The 17896-nt window shown below is 37.7% G+C and overlaps 1 protein-coding gene and 1 pseudogene across 2 annotated transcripts in view; one reads left to right on the top strand and one right to left on the bottom strand.

Annotated features, from left to right (window-relative positions):
* FH (fumarate hydratase) overlaps positions 1 to 15949 on the bottom strand; it is a 31266-nt gene extending 15317 nt beyond the window's left edge. Inside the window, exons 1-5 of one of the 2 annotated variants that reach the window (XM_033099773.1) lie at positions 15781 to 15949; positions 10312 to 10446; positions 6045 to 6155; positions 4358 to 4534; positions 1812 to 1994 (exon numbers count right to left, since the gene is read on the bottom strand). In XM_033099773.1, coding sequence (XP_032955664.1) covers positions 1812 to 1994; positions 4358 to 4534; positions 6045 to 6155; positions 10312 to 10446; positions 15781 to 15909 — 735 coding nt within the window. In that variant the 5' untranslated portion in view covers positions 15910 to 15949. Of the gene's footprint in view, positions 1 to 1811; positions 1995 to 4357; positions 4535 to 6044; positions 6156 to 10311; positions 10447 to 15288; positions 15539 to 15780 lie in introns of those variants that run through there. The other variant, XM_033099774.1, reaches the window with a different exon arrangement.
* Positions 15950 to 16510: 561 nt separating this feature from the next.
* Positions 16511 to 17529, top strand: LOC117018501 (junctional adhesion molecule C-like; annotated as a pseudogene).
* The last annotated feature ends 367 nt before the right edge of the window (positions 17530 to 17896 follow it).

Raw genomic sequence — 17896 nt, 5'->3', positions numbered from 1 at the left:
TCCCAGACAACTTTGGGAAAGAAAAAACCTGAATCCTCTCAAGAAAAATGCAAACATAGAAATACTCTCCAATTTCAGTTTAAAATCCTGATAGGGAATATTAGGATATTTTACAGGGATTCAAGGAGTTAAGTGACTCACTGAACAGCACAAGAAGCTACCAGGGTAGAATAAGATAATAGCTTCAAGATATACTTTAATTCTGCTATTAATGTCACACTGGTTCCCAAAATGACATACTTTAAACAAGGTAACCACGGAATTTATTGTGTTTTGAACATAGCAAGGGCATAATCTATTAAGAATTATGCAGGGACAAAAGACATAAACTGAAACTCAACTGAGCAAGCCAGGATATGTGGTTACACTCAATCTATCTTTTTTCCTGTCTAAAAACACTGAAAATCTATGAATATTTTTTATTATTTATTAGGATTTCATACTGCTCTAAAGAAAACATTCTAGAAGACACAACTTCTTTCAGGTAGACCTGACCCGTCTGATACATATACCAGCTGGATTCACTCAATAAATGTATTTTCATTGGGGAAAAAACTGCACAAACTCAAAAGACAATTCTAATAAAAACAAATATAAATGTTCCTGACAATATAAAGTCAAACTGAAAAACATAACTTTTTGTTATAATAGGAACAATGATGATTTTACACAGGAGGCAGAGTCATGGCCCAACTGGACTTGAGCATAGTGGTTTGCCAACAGGTGACACACACAAAAAGGAAAATAATGAGAAGCCAGAAGGATACTGAACAGTTTCAAAGACATATACTGCATCACCTTAGAAATTATGCATGTTACTAAGAACCAATGACACAAAGAGAAATAAGACACAGCGTTAAGAGGTAACCTAATTTAGTGGGCTCAATTTAATCGGATTATCTGTATTTCACTTAATCATTTCAAGTTTTCTTCATTCCTTCTGTGATAAAATTAAACTAAATCAGTGTTTGCTATGGTTTGAACAAGACTACAAAAGGCAGCAAATCAGCATTAGCTAGGCTCTCGCCTTCACCTCAATTTCTACAAAACTACCATTTGATAACTATCATTTATACTTGGCATATATAACCATGTCTTGATATATAATTTGTCTATGTCCTAGCTCTCAAACTGGAGTGAGCTTACAAAGACAAAAACTGTTCCTTGTATTTCATTACATTTCCTTTGTGACACACACTATTAGACATTCTTTAAGGACTGATAACACACAAAAATACTTTCTGGTATTATGAAGACAGTAATACCTCTTTCATATGTGGCCAAAACCATTTTAAAGAGTAAGATATGCTACATTTAAGCACTTTCAAATTAATGGTTGAAGCACCTCCTAATTTAGAGTAAGAGATGATGATGACGGTGATGATGGTGACGACAGCTAACACCAGTATTTGCTTCCATGTGTCAGGCATAGTTCCAAGCACTCTACATTCATCACCTTATTTGAACCTCACAACCATCCTATGAAAGAGATATTATGTTCCTCATTTGACAGCTCAGAAAACTGAGGCACAGAAAGGCTAAATAGTTTTCCTAAGGTCCAACAGCTGGTACGGAGCAAAGCAAAGACCTGACCCTGAGCAGATTGATTGGAGTGTGGCTCACAGACTCATGCTCTGACTTTTCCCTACATGATGTCAATACAAACCACTGGCTGGTTAGTGCACAACAATCTGTCACTGAACTGAACTGGGATAAACTTGGCCTTTTAAACTAGTATGATTTAGCAGGTGATACACTGGCCGTATTTGTACCAGCCCCTGACTGAGTCAAATCTGACCGCATGTCTATACCTGCCCAAGAGTGAGTGGCACGGCATCCTGTGTGTGAGTGCGCCCAATTTTGATGATCTGGGCAAACTCCTTGGATTTTGCCTCGAGAGCATCATGGAGCTTCTGGAGTCCAGGTAGCAGTACTTTGTGAACTTCCAGGGCAGCAGCAATGTGCATTGCGGTTGGGAAAGTATCATTTGAGCTCTGTTGAAAATTTTTCAAAAGAAATATAAAATGTTAAATCAGAAGCAACAAAAACCAAACTTGAAATGTCTCAGCTAAAAATCTCACTAAATGACTTCTTACAAATCAGCATGGTTAGCACTCAATTACATTTGTGTGTGCCAAGTCATAGGTCACTTAGCATCAAAGAAAGAGCAACCTGGTTTCCTTTATGGAATGTACTTAGGACTGTATGATATATATATATACCACCTACAATGAATACATATTATTATATCCAGCAAGAAATAGAGAAGTACAATTAACAGTGCCTGTAAGGATAGCAATAAACAAAATATCTTACAGTTATACAGTGCATAGTCTTTCATAAACATTTCTTTATTTATTAAACTTGAGGAAAATTCTATGAGGTAAGTCTCCACTTTCAAAATAGGAAAACCAAGCTGTCAAAGAAATTATATGAATTGCCAAAATATTCAGGACTAGCAGAACTGGGATCTGACCAGGAAGTCTAAACTCCATGCTTTTTCCTCAATTGTAACTCCGTACTTTTAAATTATAATGTTATTTAAAAACACATATTCATTATTTGTTTTTCTAACTTTTCATTATGAAAAATGTCAAACTGTTTACAAAAGTAGGATGAATGATATAATGAACATTTGTGTACCTTTCACCTAAATTCAAATAATTGTCAGCCTATAGTCAATCTTGTTTCATCTATAAATACACCTCATTCCTCCACCTGACCATATACATTGAATTATTCTGAAGCAGATTTCAGATTTCAGTACGTATAAAAGATAAATTCATTTTTAAAAGCACTCATTGGGTTTGAAAAATCCTTCATACAATGAATTTATGTGGAAAAAAACCTTAATACTTAAAAATACATTAAATTACACTTAGTACCCTGATCTTAGTTTCTAAATGTCATTTTTCTAATAAGATTCTCTAAGAGTTCCTTGGAAAAATGGGTGGTTATGGGGCCAGGGCAGAGAAAATACAACACGACGAGCCTGGAGTATCATGTAGTGTAAGAAAGTAAATAGTTTTTCTTTTTTTTAAAAGGATGGTGGCATGTCCACAGTACACAGGAGCCAAAAGAGAGAGCGCTCAAAACTGGAAAACTCTGAGCAACAACATAAATAACAAAAGTATTGGATTATAATCCCAAGAATAAAATATTCATGAATCCATACTGATATAAATGATTGAATGAATAAACGTTGGGAGAGGACAAATCTTCTTTATAGAAAATATTTCACTAATATAGGAGAAATGAGAGGAATAGGATATCACTCCTACAACACAATTGGAACTGCTTATAGGCAAGATCCACTGACGAATGCTAAAATTCATGGGTAAAAGTTTAAGGAGAAAGAGGACATTTGCATAACCTCAAAGTTATCCATTAATTCTGTGGTGATTTTAACACATGTCCAAAAGTTTCTTGACATTCCTCCCTGTAGGAAGTGACGCTTACGTGTAGAGCCTGGCGTACAGGCAGGTCTCGGTGACTCACTTCTAACAGAGAATGGGAGGTGGAGAGACCTGGCAGACGCCGTCTTCACCACGTGATTAAAGTTAACGTCACCAGTACTGGTAGTTACTCGTATGTTGTAATCATGTACCCGTGATGTGATACAATGAGAAGAGCCCTTCGCTTCTCTAATTGTCATCTCAAAACTCCATAGTTTCAGTCTAATCATGAGAAAGAATCAGACAAACCCAAACTGAGGGACATTCTACAAAATACCTGGTCACTACTTTCAAAAGTGACAAAAAACAGACTGTCTCAAATTGGAGGAGACTAACGGGATATGACTAAATGCAAAGTGTAGTCTCGACTGGATCCTGGAAGAGAAAAGGACTTTGGTAGAAAACTAGAGAAATCCTAGTCAAGTCTATTTAGTTATGAATATTGTACCAATGTCAATTTCTTAGTGTGATAAATGTACCAGAGTTACATAAAATGTTTAAGATTAAGGGAAGCTGGGTGGAGGATGGACAGGAACTCTTTAAAGTATCCTTGCAACTCTTTAAGAAATTTAAACTATTTAAAAACCAAGAGTTAAAAAAAATAAAACAATAAAAATATACATATGTACTAAATTCAGGTGTGCTAAAAGTGATTTTTTTTCCCTAAAAGTGATATGAAGTATAAGGCATTAGACCCAAGACTCCTGAAAAAGATAAGAAGAACATATAAGTCCTTTATATGTTCCTTTTCATATATTCCTTTTCATATATTCCTTTTCATATATTAAGGAATATAAGCAGAATGAACCCTCCTTGCCAAAAAGCTAACACCTGTTTGACAAGACAAATCTCAGGTGTTCTTTTCAATTTACAACAAAGAAAAGTGGAGATAAAATACTGACCTGGCTTTTATTAACATGATCGTTGGGATGCACAGGTTTCTTGCTACCAAGTTCACCTCCTAGCATTTCAATTGCTCTATTGCTAATGACTTCATTTACATTCATGTTTGTCTGGGTTCCTGATCCAGTCTGCCACACCACAAGAGGGAAATGATCGTTTAATTTACCTTCAGCTACCTGCAGAACAAAATGTTAAAAAAGGGAAAATTTTAAAATAAGAACATTTTCATTTAGCTATTTTGATCAACTCCGATTGAGCTGGCCTCATTTATCGTACTGTTTTAAAGATGTTCACTTTTTTCATATACTAAATGACTTAGTGAAGGTGCCACACAGTGCGTGGTTGTCCATCCAGCAAGTCTAAGCTTCTGCCGCATCGCTCATTCCAACCGCTACATTAAAAAGGGAAAGATCATTGTGCGTGGCATAACAATTTCACTGATTCCAAATGAAAACGGAATCAAAGCCACCTTTGTTCTGTTTCTCCAACTGCCTCCTCTAATATCATCCAGATAGGGCAACTATTAAGGTTGGCAAACTGTTTAGTCTTTAGATACATTTACTATTGTTCAGCAGGAATGTCCAACAGATGTTATAGCTGGAGTGAGCATGATAACGAACTGCTGACTTGAAAGTGTGAGTACACTAATAGCTACTTCACCACACAGATGTCCAATGAGGAGCGACTGCCAAGCACAGAGACAAACACAGTCCAGATTTGGTCCTATTTTTGTCATATTTTTATGCTTTCAGTTAATGTGTTAGTTTTGGATTGTCAACTATCTAAAAGAGTGGGTGCTTAACTTCATCTTCTGGAATGATTACAGCTATAAAAAAAAATCAGCATGCACTTTAGAAATCTATTGCCTTAAACAACTGGTTCACTTTGCAGTAAAACTTTTTTCCTAGTTATATAAACATAGGTGATCAGTGTAGAAATTTTTGAGAACTAAGAAAAGTATGGTCATCACAGTTCCATCCCTCAGAAATAATGACTACCAGCATTTTGGCATCTCCTTCCAGTCTCTACGCCAAGCAATGGAAGTGTATATGTATATATAAAAAGACACATTTTCAGTTCATTTTTTTCCTAAACAAAATTAGGATCATAAAACACATATATGTTGCTACCTTTCCCCCACCCTACTTCTTACACGGTAAGCTTGTTTTATGACATTCTTTAAAAAACTAATTTCTATGGCATCCTAATGTAACACATAAGCAAGTGCTATGGTTGGATACTGCCTAATTTGTTATTACAGTACTGCAATGAACAACATTTTGTATAGACTTTTTATACTGTTATATCTGAATTCCTCCTTTAGATTGGTATTAGTGCATTAGTGAAATTACATTCTCTAACCTATTATGAAACAACCAACTAGTGTTTAAATGAATCATTTATACACAAAATAAATCAAATATATAAATTTAAACAGTCTCTCTTCAAAAAGTTTTCTTTAAACTATATAAAAGTGAAGAGAATCAAAAATAAGATCATCCACAAATTTTGCCACTATGTTAAGTACCATATTAATACCCTTCCCAAACAATAACGCTGCCACCCTACCTTTTAACTTATTAACTCAAGAATTCACGGTGTCCCTTCCCCCTGCCAGAGCTTATCATCAGGTGGATGACATGGGTCTGACGACAGTAAGCAAACACACTTATCACCTCCTCCTACCTCGTCTGCTGCCTTCATTATTGCATTAGCAATCTTTGGATCGAGACCATAATCCTGGTTTACTTCAGCAGCTGCTCGCTTCAAGATGCCAAAAGCTTTGATAACTGGGATCTAAAATCAATCAGAAAAAACACCTCAGATTTGCAATTTTAGTTAAGCAAGAAAGTTTAAGATCACTATTTTATGCTAGTGCAAAAAGTGTACATAAAACAATAATGTAAATAATACTATAACCCTAAAATGATTAGGATATAAAGTTTATAGATAGTTATATAATAAACCAAGACTCATCATGTATCTATTTGTTTAGGAAGCCAAACAAAAGCAAACACATTGATTCTTCATGTACGTGTGTGTATGCCACACAAAAATATTCACACATATACAATGTACCACTCATCCTATTTTTATACATTATAATGTATATGTGCTTATTTCATATATGCAAAAACAAATGGTGCTCAATCATTTCACCAGCAATCACAATTATTTTTCCTCATTGGATCCCATGCTACATTATAATTTTTCCTTCTCTTTAAAAAAATTAAAATAGCACACAAAAAAAAGAAAAGTAGCAAAATGCTATTGGGAAAACTAGACAGCCACACACAAAAGATTACACCATACACAAAAATTAACTCAAAATGGATTAAACTTGAGTGTAAGACCTAAAACCATAAAACTCCTAGGACAAAACGTATGAGGTAAGCTCCTTGACATCAGTCTTGGTGATGATTTTCTTTGGATCTGCCTCCCAAAGCACAGGCAACGAAAGCAAAAATAAGCAAAGACCATCAAACTAAAAAAGCTTCCACACAGAAAAGGAAATCTTCAACAAAATAAATAAGCAAACTATTGAATGGAAAAAAACAATATTTGCAAATCACATATCTGACAAGGAGTTAATATCCAAAAATAAAAAACTTATACAACGCAAGAGCAAAAAACAAACAATCTGACCAACGGGGAGATGATGTGAATAGACATTTTCCCAAAAAAGACAAACAAATGGCCAAAAGGCACATGAAAAGATGCTCAGCATCACTGATCATCAAAGAAATACAAATCAAAACCACAACGAGATACCACCTCACAGTTGTTAGAATGGCTATTATCAAAAACACAAGAAATAACAAGTGCTGGCAAGGATGTGGAGAAAAGGGAATCCTTGTGCACTGTGTTTTGGATATTTGGATATTGACTCCTTGTCAGATATGTGATTTGTCAGATATGTGATAAATTAGTGTGGCCACCACGAAAAACAGTTTGGAGGATCCTCAAAAAATTAAAAATACAACTACATATAATCCAGTAATTCCACTTCTGGGTATCTGAAAAAATAAAAGCATTAATTCGAAAAGATATATACAACCCGTGTTCACTGTAGCATTATTTACAATAGCCAAGATATGGAAACAACTTAAGTGTCCATCAATGGATGAATGGATAAAAAAGATGTGGTGTATACATACAATGGAATACTACTCAGCTATAAAAAAAGAATGAAATATTGCCATTTGCCACATGATAGACCTTAGAGCATTATGCTAAGTGAAGTAAATCAGACAGAGAAAGACAAACATCGTATAATCTCACTTACGTGGGGAACCTAAAAAACGTAACAAACAAAAAACCAAGCTCATAGATACAGAAGACAGATTGGTGGTTGCTGAGAGAAGGAGTGGAAGGTGGGTAAAATGGACGAAGGGGTCAAATGCACAAACTTCCAGTTACAAAATAAACAATCAAGGGGACGTAATGTACAGCATAGTGACTATAGTTAATAATACTGTACTGCACATTTCAAAGTTGCTGAGATATTAAAAGTCATCAAAAAAAGAAAAAAACATTTTTGTAATTATGTATGGTGATGAATATTAACTAGACTTATTGTGGTGATCATTCTACAATGTATACAAATATTGAATCATTATGTTGTACATGTTAAACTAATATGTTATATCTCAATTGTACAATAAATAAATAAATAAATATCTGCCAATTAGTATAAAATAAAGTTACTGAATGGGTATCAAGCCAAAAAACAATTTTCTAATTAGTGAAGCTTGATATTTAATAAGTCACTGGAAATTTCTCTCAGAAGAATTTTTTTAAACCTAGAGTTCTAAAGGTGATAGCTTCTGATATATATAACCAGATTTCAAATGCTTTTAGTTTGCAGATCTTTTTACTTCCTACCCCAAATCTCCTTACCAAATTTGAAAGGGTAAATTGAGTAACTTATGATGAGGTTTCAATGAAATGATACATCATTTTTGTAAGATAAATAAGGTGTTCCTGTCAAAATGAATAATACAGATTGTGGTATAGATCCCATACGTGGTTTGAATGGGAAAAGAGCAGAGGGAGAGAAGGGTGAGGAAGAGGGTAACGAATTTATAAAAGAGATGCTGCAGTTCTCATAGGGAAATGAAATGGAAAAACAAAAAAGAGTAAGGAATAAGACATTAAATCTAGGCCAAAAGGACGACAAACCAAGGCACAAACAGAAAAGGAAATAAAAACAGAACATGTATTTTTTTTTCATTTTAAAAAATGAAAAGTAAAACACTGTTAGTGTTTTACCCAAATGAAATGGAGACAAATGGCACATAGGATTAGAAACTTAAAAACTTTAAACATGAAAACAAATGGGAATGTAAATTTCACAGAACACTGCATGGTGGGTTAAACCACTGCCAAAGTCATAAGCAAATGTCAATCAGCCCTGGCCACCTGAAGGGAGTGACTGACCCACGTCTGTGGCCTCCTACAAAGGAAAAGAGGTCCCAGCAGAGAGTTCCACTGAACACTATTAAAATAAAATGGTAAAATGTATCACTGGAGAAAACAAAAGTCTCATTATTCTTAATTTATTCCCATTAGAAGTTCATAATCATTTTTAACTTTGTTTTCCTTTGAACCTCAGGTACAAAGGGTTGGGTGTACTCATACTACTCAGCTGCAGGCACACATAGCCTGTTTAGTATTGAATGAAGCTCAGGAAATTAATCCAGATGAAGGCAAATGTGACAATACTGATATTCCAAGTGCCCATCTTTCTCACACAAAGAACAGCTCTTCTGTCCCTGGAGCACCAGCAATCATGCACACCCAGACTCACATACTTTGCTGGTTCAAGCAGCAAAATCAAAACATGCACCAATATGGGGTAGGACTGATCTCCCTAGTCCCCACAAGTTGAACTAGATGAGAATGTTCTTGGATCAGTTGCTACCCTTTGTCACCCAACCATGTCATCTGAGCCTGTGTTCGTTTACCTGACCACCAAGCTGGCTAAAGGTAACAATAACAAAGAGATTTTCTTCAAAGAAGATACAGTTGCCGACTGTAAAATTGTATGAACATGTTAAGATTCAGTCTTGAAGGCTTAGGAATGAGCTAAACTATGAAAGCTAAAATTACTACAAAATAACAAGTGTATTTAGAAGGTAACTGTTAAACAATATCTCACCGGATGAAGCCTGGCTACTTCTAGGTTTCCTAGCCTATCCTGCAGTCCTGCACTGACTATTTCTCATACTCTAGCTGGGCTCCAGTAGGACATGTAATGTATTTCATTCATTCTTTTCACACTTTAACATCTCTGAAATCAAGATGCGTCTTACGAACAATGACATCTCACGACTGGCAGCCCTTTTCTTTCTTAGTGGTACATATCGGTGCATCCACTAATTGATGTCATCTTAGATTTAAAGAAATATGACAGAAAAAATTATCATCATTAAATCATTCATGTAGCATTGAACAAATACTTACACACTATCATATGCCAGGCATGGTAAAGAATAATAGTTTTAGGTTTTTGTGTATACTTTTCTGGAAATTGATACCAAAGTAGATAGAAAGTATAATATAAAAAAAAAACTGTTTTCTTTTAAATCAATTTTTAAAAACCAGTGCTAATCAGTAAAAAATGAATAAAATTTAAGTATTGAAATGAAAATTATTTACACACTGTAAAATCCTAGTGAAAACCTGAAAAATCCCAGCAAGAATAAAAAGACAAACAAGTTAGTTCTATCAAATAAAAATCCAAAACATTCAAAGGCACAGCTCAAAATGGTATACTAAACTTCAAAAACTTCTTTGATATTTTAATGAAAGAGAAACGTCTCATTACTCACAAAGTTCTCTAATAACTACATTTTAACTCTATCCAGTATTTATTTATAAAATGAAGTGACTCATTTGAACAAAGACAAGTTCATCCAGATAAGCCAATATTCCCACAAAATCCACTTACTGGCATGCGTTCCGTCACACCTCCAATCTTAAAGTTCATGGTGGACCTCACAGTCTGGGCGCCATAATACTTATCGTTTGGGACCTGGAGTTCACCAAAGGTATCATATTCTATCCGAAAGGAATTTTGGCTAGCCTAAAGATAAAGATAAGACACTGTTTACAGCTTGAAAAGAAATCAAGTATCAAAAGCAATAACATCATATCAGCTGTAAGGGAAAAGAAACCTTCCTAAGTCCCACAAAGGCAAAATGTTCCATTTTGATTCTCATTCTGCTCCCCTCCTCCAGCTCTTTTCTGAGAATTTTAGTCACAAATTTATTAATATAGATGTTAAAGGCAGATTACAGAATTCATACACTACACAGATAGTAAATACAAAGAAAGCCTTTGAAGCAAAAATAATCTTTTCCAATTCAGGAGTTTGCCTATTGTCGGTCAAGCTTTGGCCAAGTCAATGTACTTAGCTTAATGCTTATTTTACTGGGAACTTTAAAAAAATGGCCTAAGAACGATAATTTAACATTTAAAAATATTACATATTTAAACAAAGCTTAGCCGTGGTCTACAAATGCTATGCACGAGAGATAACTTAGTGCGGTATGGATGCTCCAGACTTCGCTGTGTCAAACCTTCTGCAAGTCAGCTTTTCTCATTTACAAATTAAAATAAATGTACAGATAAAGGGAGATGGTTCTTAACCTTTTCGGGGTGATGGAACCCTTTGGGAACATGAAGAAAGCTATGGATCCTCTCTCTATAAACATGAATGTAAATACACATATACAAAATCTTACATATGACTTTAGGGAGTTTATATCTTGAAGCCAATCCATCACCCAGAATAAGAACCCAAAGTCCCTTTTATGCAGAACCTAGGTGATGTTCTACCAAGAACATCAACTTACACTAATAAAAAAAAAGTCAATAACTGCTCAAAAAATATTTTACAACACTGCAAAAATTTGTATTGTAAAGCACTAGAAATTTGGAATTTACACATGATACGTTATATTAAGCCTACATTACAAGCATACAATGCAAATGCACTTCAGGGAAATACTCAGAGCTCTAATTAATGTTCATCTTACATTAATTATGAATTAAACATGGTCAATGATTCAAAAGATTTAAAAATCCAGGCCAAGTAATCTTTTTTAAGGAAACAGTCCTTTGACAAGGAAAAACTTAATCTGTAGTTATGGGACTTGATTTACAAAACCCTTTATATGTTATAAAGACTTTTAGATTGCACGAAAAAAAAAATATCATTGTATCTAGGCAGAAATATAGAAATATAACCAATGAGACATATTTTTTTCCATGCCTAAAAGTCTGCTGAGGACTGGCCTAAGCCAATAGGGAGAAGCTAATAAAAATAATCATATCCTGGCATTTACTGTGCTAGGTGGCCAAGACTTTACAAGCATTGCTTTATTTGACATTCACAACCACCCTAGGAGATTTTACTATTACCATCCCACTTTAAAGAAGGAGATACTGAGGCTCGGAGCGATTAAACAATCTCAGCAGATCACCCAGATAGAAAGGGGGACTGAAACACTCAAAACTGGACTGTTGGATTCCAAACCTGCTTGGAACCACTTTTTTATCATCACTTCCGTAAACCAAGAAACAGAGGGAGTCACTCCAAATCAGCCCACAAGAAGCCCTTGAACTGTACCCCTTGAACTTGTAGATAAAAGGAGCTAAAGTATAGATTTTTCTCTAACAGAGCTTGGTTACATTGACACCACTGTATACCAACGTGCCTCCTACTCTGTAAACCAAAAGCAGCTGGGTTCTAACTTTCAAATGCACAAATAAAATATTTTGCGTTATGATCTTTCTTTAGATGTTCTAAGTAAATATCCTTGTATGTCAAATATACGTGGTCCAACACTAGCAATGACAGCAGTGGCACTGGACAATGACAGGTCTTCTTCCCCATCACTTTGTTATGAGACAGCCAGCAACAAGATGCTGGCAACAAAGGAGAGAGACTGGTTTCCCTAAGCCATTTGTGCAATCAGGTTCCATTCCTTAAATTTATGTTATCACTTTGTGTGTTCAAAATTATTAAAATTTCACCATAAAACAGCATTAACTTTGTCCCCTAAGTAACAGGTTGCTATGATAAAACTCAGATTCATTCAAAGTTACTTGGAAAGATCTTGATGAATAAATTTTAGCTATTTTCTTCAGCTTAAACCTTAAAAAAATTTTAATTCTAAATCAAGAAACAACAGCCTCAATCAAATTCTAGAATCTTGACAACGATCATTTAAAAAGTATAGAAGTCAATTGTGGCTGAAATCACAATTTGTAGAACAGAAAATGAAGCAATACTATAAAACACTCCGGACATCACCAGGAATTAGAGAAAAACTGTCACAGCAGGCTATGCCTATGTGAGGTTGGCATCCATTAGGTGAACATATACGAGGACATATGGATAGAGGAATGATGAACCAGGTAACTTAGCCAAATCTCTTCAAAACGCTCTATACAATGACCCACAGAAAACAACTTTATATCGTGATTCTGCACATGCATAAACACATGTGCAGACGCATACAAACCTAAAGCAAAAATTTTATGAAACAATATATGTTAGTCACTGATGTTTTCTATTCTATGCTAGTCTATGCTGTCCAAAAAAAATCTCACTATCCACTAATGAGTCCACCTGAGGTTTGGAAAGCACTTGCATGGTTTTCAGAATCTTCCTTCATTATCCTGTATAATACTTTTCCCCATTGGCTTGGGCAAAAAGAGGGATGCTCACCAAAGTTAATAAAAAAATTAGTAGTGTTTTTAATGAAAACTGAAGTGATGAATGGCATCTCTTAAATATAAATTTTTAATTCATATAGTATATTCCATTGTTAAAAAAAAATCACCATTTTTTTTTAAAACCATGTCTTCATTCCCCATACTTCAAAGAGCAGAATTTCTGGGAGAAGGTGGTTTACACTTTCGGAATTAACACTATGACTTAAAAAGCTTAACCAGCTAGGCATGGGGAAGGCCCAGAGGCACGATTTCCCAGTGGTTCCTGGGATCTGCGTGTTCACTCACAATCACTTCCCCTCTTAGAGAAGCATGAATGCATAACGTGTCCAGTGTTCACTGCAGTATGATCACGATTAAGCCCTAGAAATACTAAGTACTATTAGCAGCCACTAACCCAGGAACCTCAGTAATTGATGGGATCGTCTCAAAATTTGCATGCCAATTTAAACTGGAAAAGTCAGCAAAAAAATATAGGCCTTGGGCCTATTAGATGTCCCCATGCATGTGCATGTATAAGATAACCTTTAAACCACGGCACCTCCTAAAGAAAAGGAAAAATGCTTTTCAGATTCTCAGTCTAAGGTGGTTTAGCAGAATATTTCAGTGTTCAAATAAATCCAAATCATTTCTCACGCAAAAAGGCTTTCCAGATAAAAATCCAAAATTTGACTTGTGTTTGGGTTTTCAGTTTCTTTCTAAAAAAGTCTTTCTGGTCTTAAAATATCGGATGACCATTAAGTCTTGAAATACTGACAAATATATAATATACAATAAATAGTTTATTAATATTACATTGCAATATAAAACATTATGTTTCCAGACCTTATGACCATACTGAAGATCATTCAAGAAATAAAGAAAAGTGACTCTAAAAAATGGAAGTTCTCCCTATCCACATGCTACCAAGGTAGTATCATGGCTTGTCTCCATTATATAGTCCATTTCACTGTACTTTTTCTCCTCAGTAGCATTTACCATGCTGTAATTACTTTTGTGTGACTTCTTTGCTTCTTTAACTGCTTTTCTTCTTTAATCTGCCCCAGCAGTCTAAACTCTATGCCCACAGCAACTGTCTTATTCCCAGGGCCCAATACACACCAGCATTCATAAACGTTTTCTTCCTATTGGATGACCTTAACGTGTTCTTTCAGATAAAAGGTAACTTAGGGCATCTAGGGTTATGTGAATTTCTCAACACTAGCAACAAGAAAAACTTGTAATCAAAATCAACACAGAGATTTTTGGAGCTGAGATTAGAGGGCAAAGATGTATTCAGAATAATTAGGAAAAAAAAATCCACATCTGATGTTAGCTAACATTACAACCTTAAAAGCAAGGCAGTGCTATTTTTGATACTTGCATCAATGGGATAGATTCAGTTCTTCAATCTCCTATTCCCTTTAAAAACACAATTAATTAATTAATTAATTTAAAAGGCTCTAAAGTGTACTAAAAGTATTCGAGCAGGGTGTCCCAAGAGTAGAAAGCATTCCTGATTTGGTAGTTTCAGGTATAGTGATGGCATCAAATTATCTTAAAGTTTATGGTCTAGAAAATGTCTTGGCCTTTGAAATATCCTAGATGGGAGCATTTATTTAATGAGCCCTTAGCACATGCCAAACTTGGTCAAAGTACTTTCACAGGTGCAGTGTTGCTCAGTGGCTGTAATGATTTTCATTTTACATGCAGAAACTGAGGCACGGAGACAACTGGCCCAAAATCCCAACCTTGAGTAGCAGAGTAGGGTTAGAAATCACAGCTTTGATTACAAAGCTCATAGCACAGCACAGTGAATAGTGAAGAACTGGAACTCTTCCTAAACTATCATTTATTTTCCCAATTTTTCCCAGCAATATACATGTGTACGTACGTATTGCTTGTTGAAGTCCGAAATACAGAAGGTGACACTCTACAGAGCAGAGACCTATTTAAGTCAGTATCTCATAACCTGAACTGGGGCCTTCAGGTTCCTTAGCGGTCTTTCTGAATAAAATAACTAATCCAGCTATAGTTAGGTCCTATCCAATCTCCTCTAACATGCTTCAGGATACTCAGGCCACGTTCACAAATTTCAGGGTTTTACAAAAGTTCAGTGGGATAAACCATATGCAGCCTAACGAACTAAACAGGCAATTCCATGAGAAGTAAAATCTTTTAGGTTCCTAAGAACCTTCAACCCCACCTGGACCTGAAAGCAGTTCACTGTAGCGTGGTGACTCAAGAAGCCAGAGTTCCGAGGCGACTAGATTAGCACTCCGCCAGGGATGGGCCAGCTAGGCCCTACTAAGGGGCAGGGGCGGGAGCTGCCCGTGTCCCCACTCTCCTCCTTGTCCTGAAGACAGCAACCCAGGGCGGGGGCCTGCGCATCGCAGCAACACAGCAGTAAGCGTGGCTGAAGCCAGCGCCTAGGCTCATCCCGGTCGTGGGGCTCCCGGAGAGGGGCCAGGAGCAGGACCCACGCCGCCGGCTGCCTCCCTTGCACAAGCGCTCAACCCGGGCGGAAACTCCTTTCCCCGCTCTAGAGAGGGTGGCGGGGGCCAAGGAGGCCGCCACGCCGCGCACGCGCGCAGCCCACGGCAGGGCTCGGCCAGGACGCCCGCGGGCGCCCGGGCCGGCGAGCCGGAAGGCTGAAGGTCACCGCGGGGAGGTTGGGGTACCGGAGGCTCGCGCTCACCATTCGAGCGGCGGTCGAGAGCCGGAATGGGAGGGCGACCTCGCCACCTAGGCCCGGAGCCGAGGTTGAGGATGGAGCCCGCACGAGCAGACGCGAGCGCGCGAGGAGTCGGAGTGCACGGTGATACATGGTGCAGCAGGAGCTAGGGTAGAATTTTTGAGCGGCGGTAGCCACGCCTCCGCGCCTGCTGTCAGAACCCGTCCAGCCCACCAGGCTCGCTCTTATCCAATCAAGAGCCTCAAACTGATCGCGTGGGGCGGAACCAATCATGAATGGCCAGTCAAGAGTGAGGGGGCGGGCTAACTTCTTGCAGAGAGATGTTTGAAGCCCTGGGATTCACGGGAAACTAGTGAGAAGGGAATTATGGGAAAGGAGGTTCAGGTTGTTCTTTGAGCCAGTTTGATTGCTGTGTGTGACTATTAACTAGCAGAGTATTAGCTGATGAGTCGTCAGTTAGTGTTTGGTTGGTAGGATATCCTAGAAAGAAATATTTGTTCATTTATTTTTCAGGTAATCACTCATTGCATGTTCTTTCTATTGATTTGTGCTTTTTTGTTTTGTTTGTTTGGTGCTTTTTTTTTGGGGGGGGGGGGGGGTTCTTTCAGATTACATCTTCCGTATAGAAATTTTGGGAAACACAGCAAAATATAGAGAATGAAATATTAATAATCCATGATGCCAACACTTAAGATAATACTCATTTCTTTTAACTTGTCGATTTCCTTTCTCAATGTGTGCTCTCAGAACTCTCTTTTTAAAAGGTAGTGTAGAAATCCACCTGGCGCGTAAGCCGCAGAGCGGACTCCAGCTCTTCTGCTTCTCAGGGGCTTACCTGCTAGGAACGGTGAATCTCAAATCCAGCATCCGAAACCCAGTGGTACAGGAATTTGAACGTGTGGAGCTGCCTTGCATCATTACAGATTCACAAACAAATGACCCCAGGATTGAATGGAAGAAAATTCAAGAAGCCCAAACCACATGTGTGTTTTTCGACAACAAAATACAGGGAAGATGTGGCAGGTCCTGCAGAACTAGTGGGGGAAATCTCTCGAAAGATCTGGAATGTAAACTGGACAAACTCAGCTCTTTATCGCTGTGAGGTGGTTGCTTGAAAAGACCACAAAGAAATGGACGAGATTGTCTTTGAGTTAACTGTGCAAGTGAAGCCAGTACCTGCTGTGTGCAGAGTACCAAAGGCTGCGTTGTAGGCAAGACGGCAACAGTGCACTGCCAGAAAGGAGGGACTTCACCTTGCCCCTCTCCCCACCCACCTCATTACGGCTGGTGTCTTAATGATGTGCCGCTGCCAACAGATTCCAGAGCCAATCCCAGGTTTCGAAATTCCTCTTTTTTCTTAAATTCTGAAACAGGCACTCTGGTTTTCAGCACTGTTCACAAGGCAGTATTACGGCATCGCTCCCAACGACCAGCCTCTGCCAGGTGTGTGGAGCAAGAGATGGACGTTTGACCTGAATATCAGGTGGAATCACTGGCGGTGTTCTGGCTGTCCTTGCTGTGCTGGCCCTGATAACAGTGGGCATCAGCTGTGCATGCAGATGTGGTTTCTTCATCAACAATAAACAGAATGGGGAAAGTTACAAGAATCCAGGGAAGCCAGATGGCGTCAGCTAGGTCAGAACAGATGAGGAGGGTGACTTCAGACATAAGTCATCATTTGTGATGAAACCTGAAGATGTGGCTGAGAGCTCGTGCAATGCCTCTACTATAAACTATCAAGAGCAGCCTTGAGTAAAGTGCACTTGGACAGAGCTAGACACTCGTGCAAAAGCTTTTTGTTTTGACCAAAGTTGAAAACTAGTCCTTTCTTAACTTTTTAACAAGCCACATGAAGAAAAGAATTTTCCTCGAGATGGGCACAGTCACGACAAGGAAAAGCAACTGAATGAGTTCATTGAGGCTGATCCCCCATCTCTGGCCTGGCCTCCCACCTGAGTGTTAGGGGGATTTTAAAGCTCTTGCTCACAGATTCTGCTGGGCTGGGCACCGTGGGCCTGGGAAGACAGTTTATTTGCCACTTGCTGTCATCAGCCAGGGGTGAGCCCATGTGAGGGGTGACCAGGTAGCTGTGTCACACTAGTAGTGCAGAGCTTGGAAC

Source organism: Rhinolophus ferrumequinum, chromosome 27 (assembly GCF_004115265.2).
Source record: "Rhinolophus ferrumequinum isolate MPI-CBG mRhiFer1 chromosome 27, mRhiFer1_v1.p, whole genome shotgun sequence".
Taxonomy (NCBI): Eukaryota; Metazoa; Chordata; class Mammalia; order Chiroptera; family Rhinolophidae; genus Rhinolophus; species Rhinolophus ferrumequinum.
Note: the sequence above shows the minus strand (reverse complement) of the source record. Positions and strands in the feature narration are given on the sequence as shown.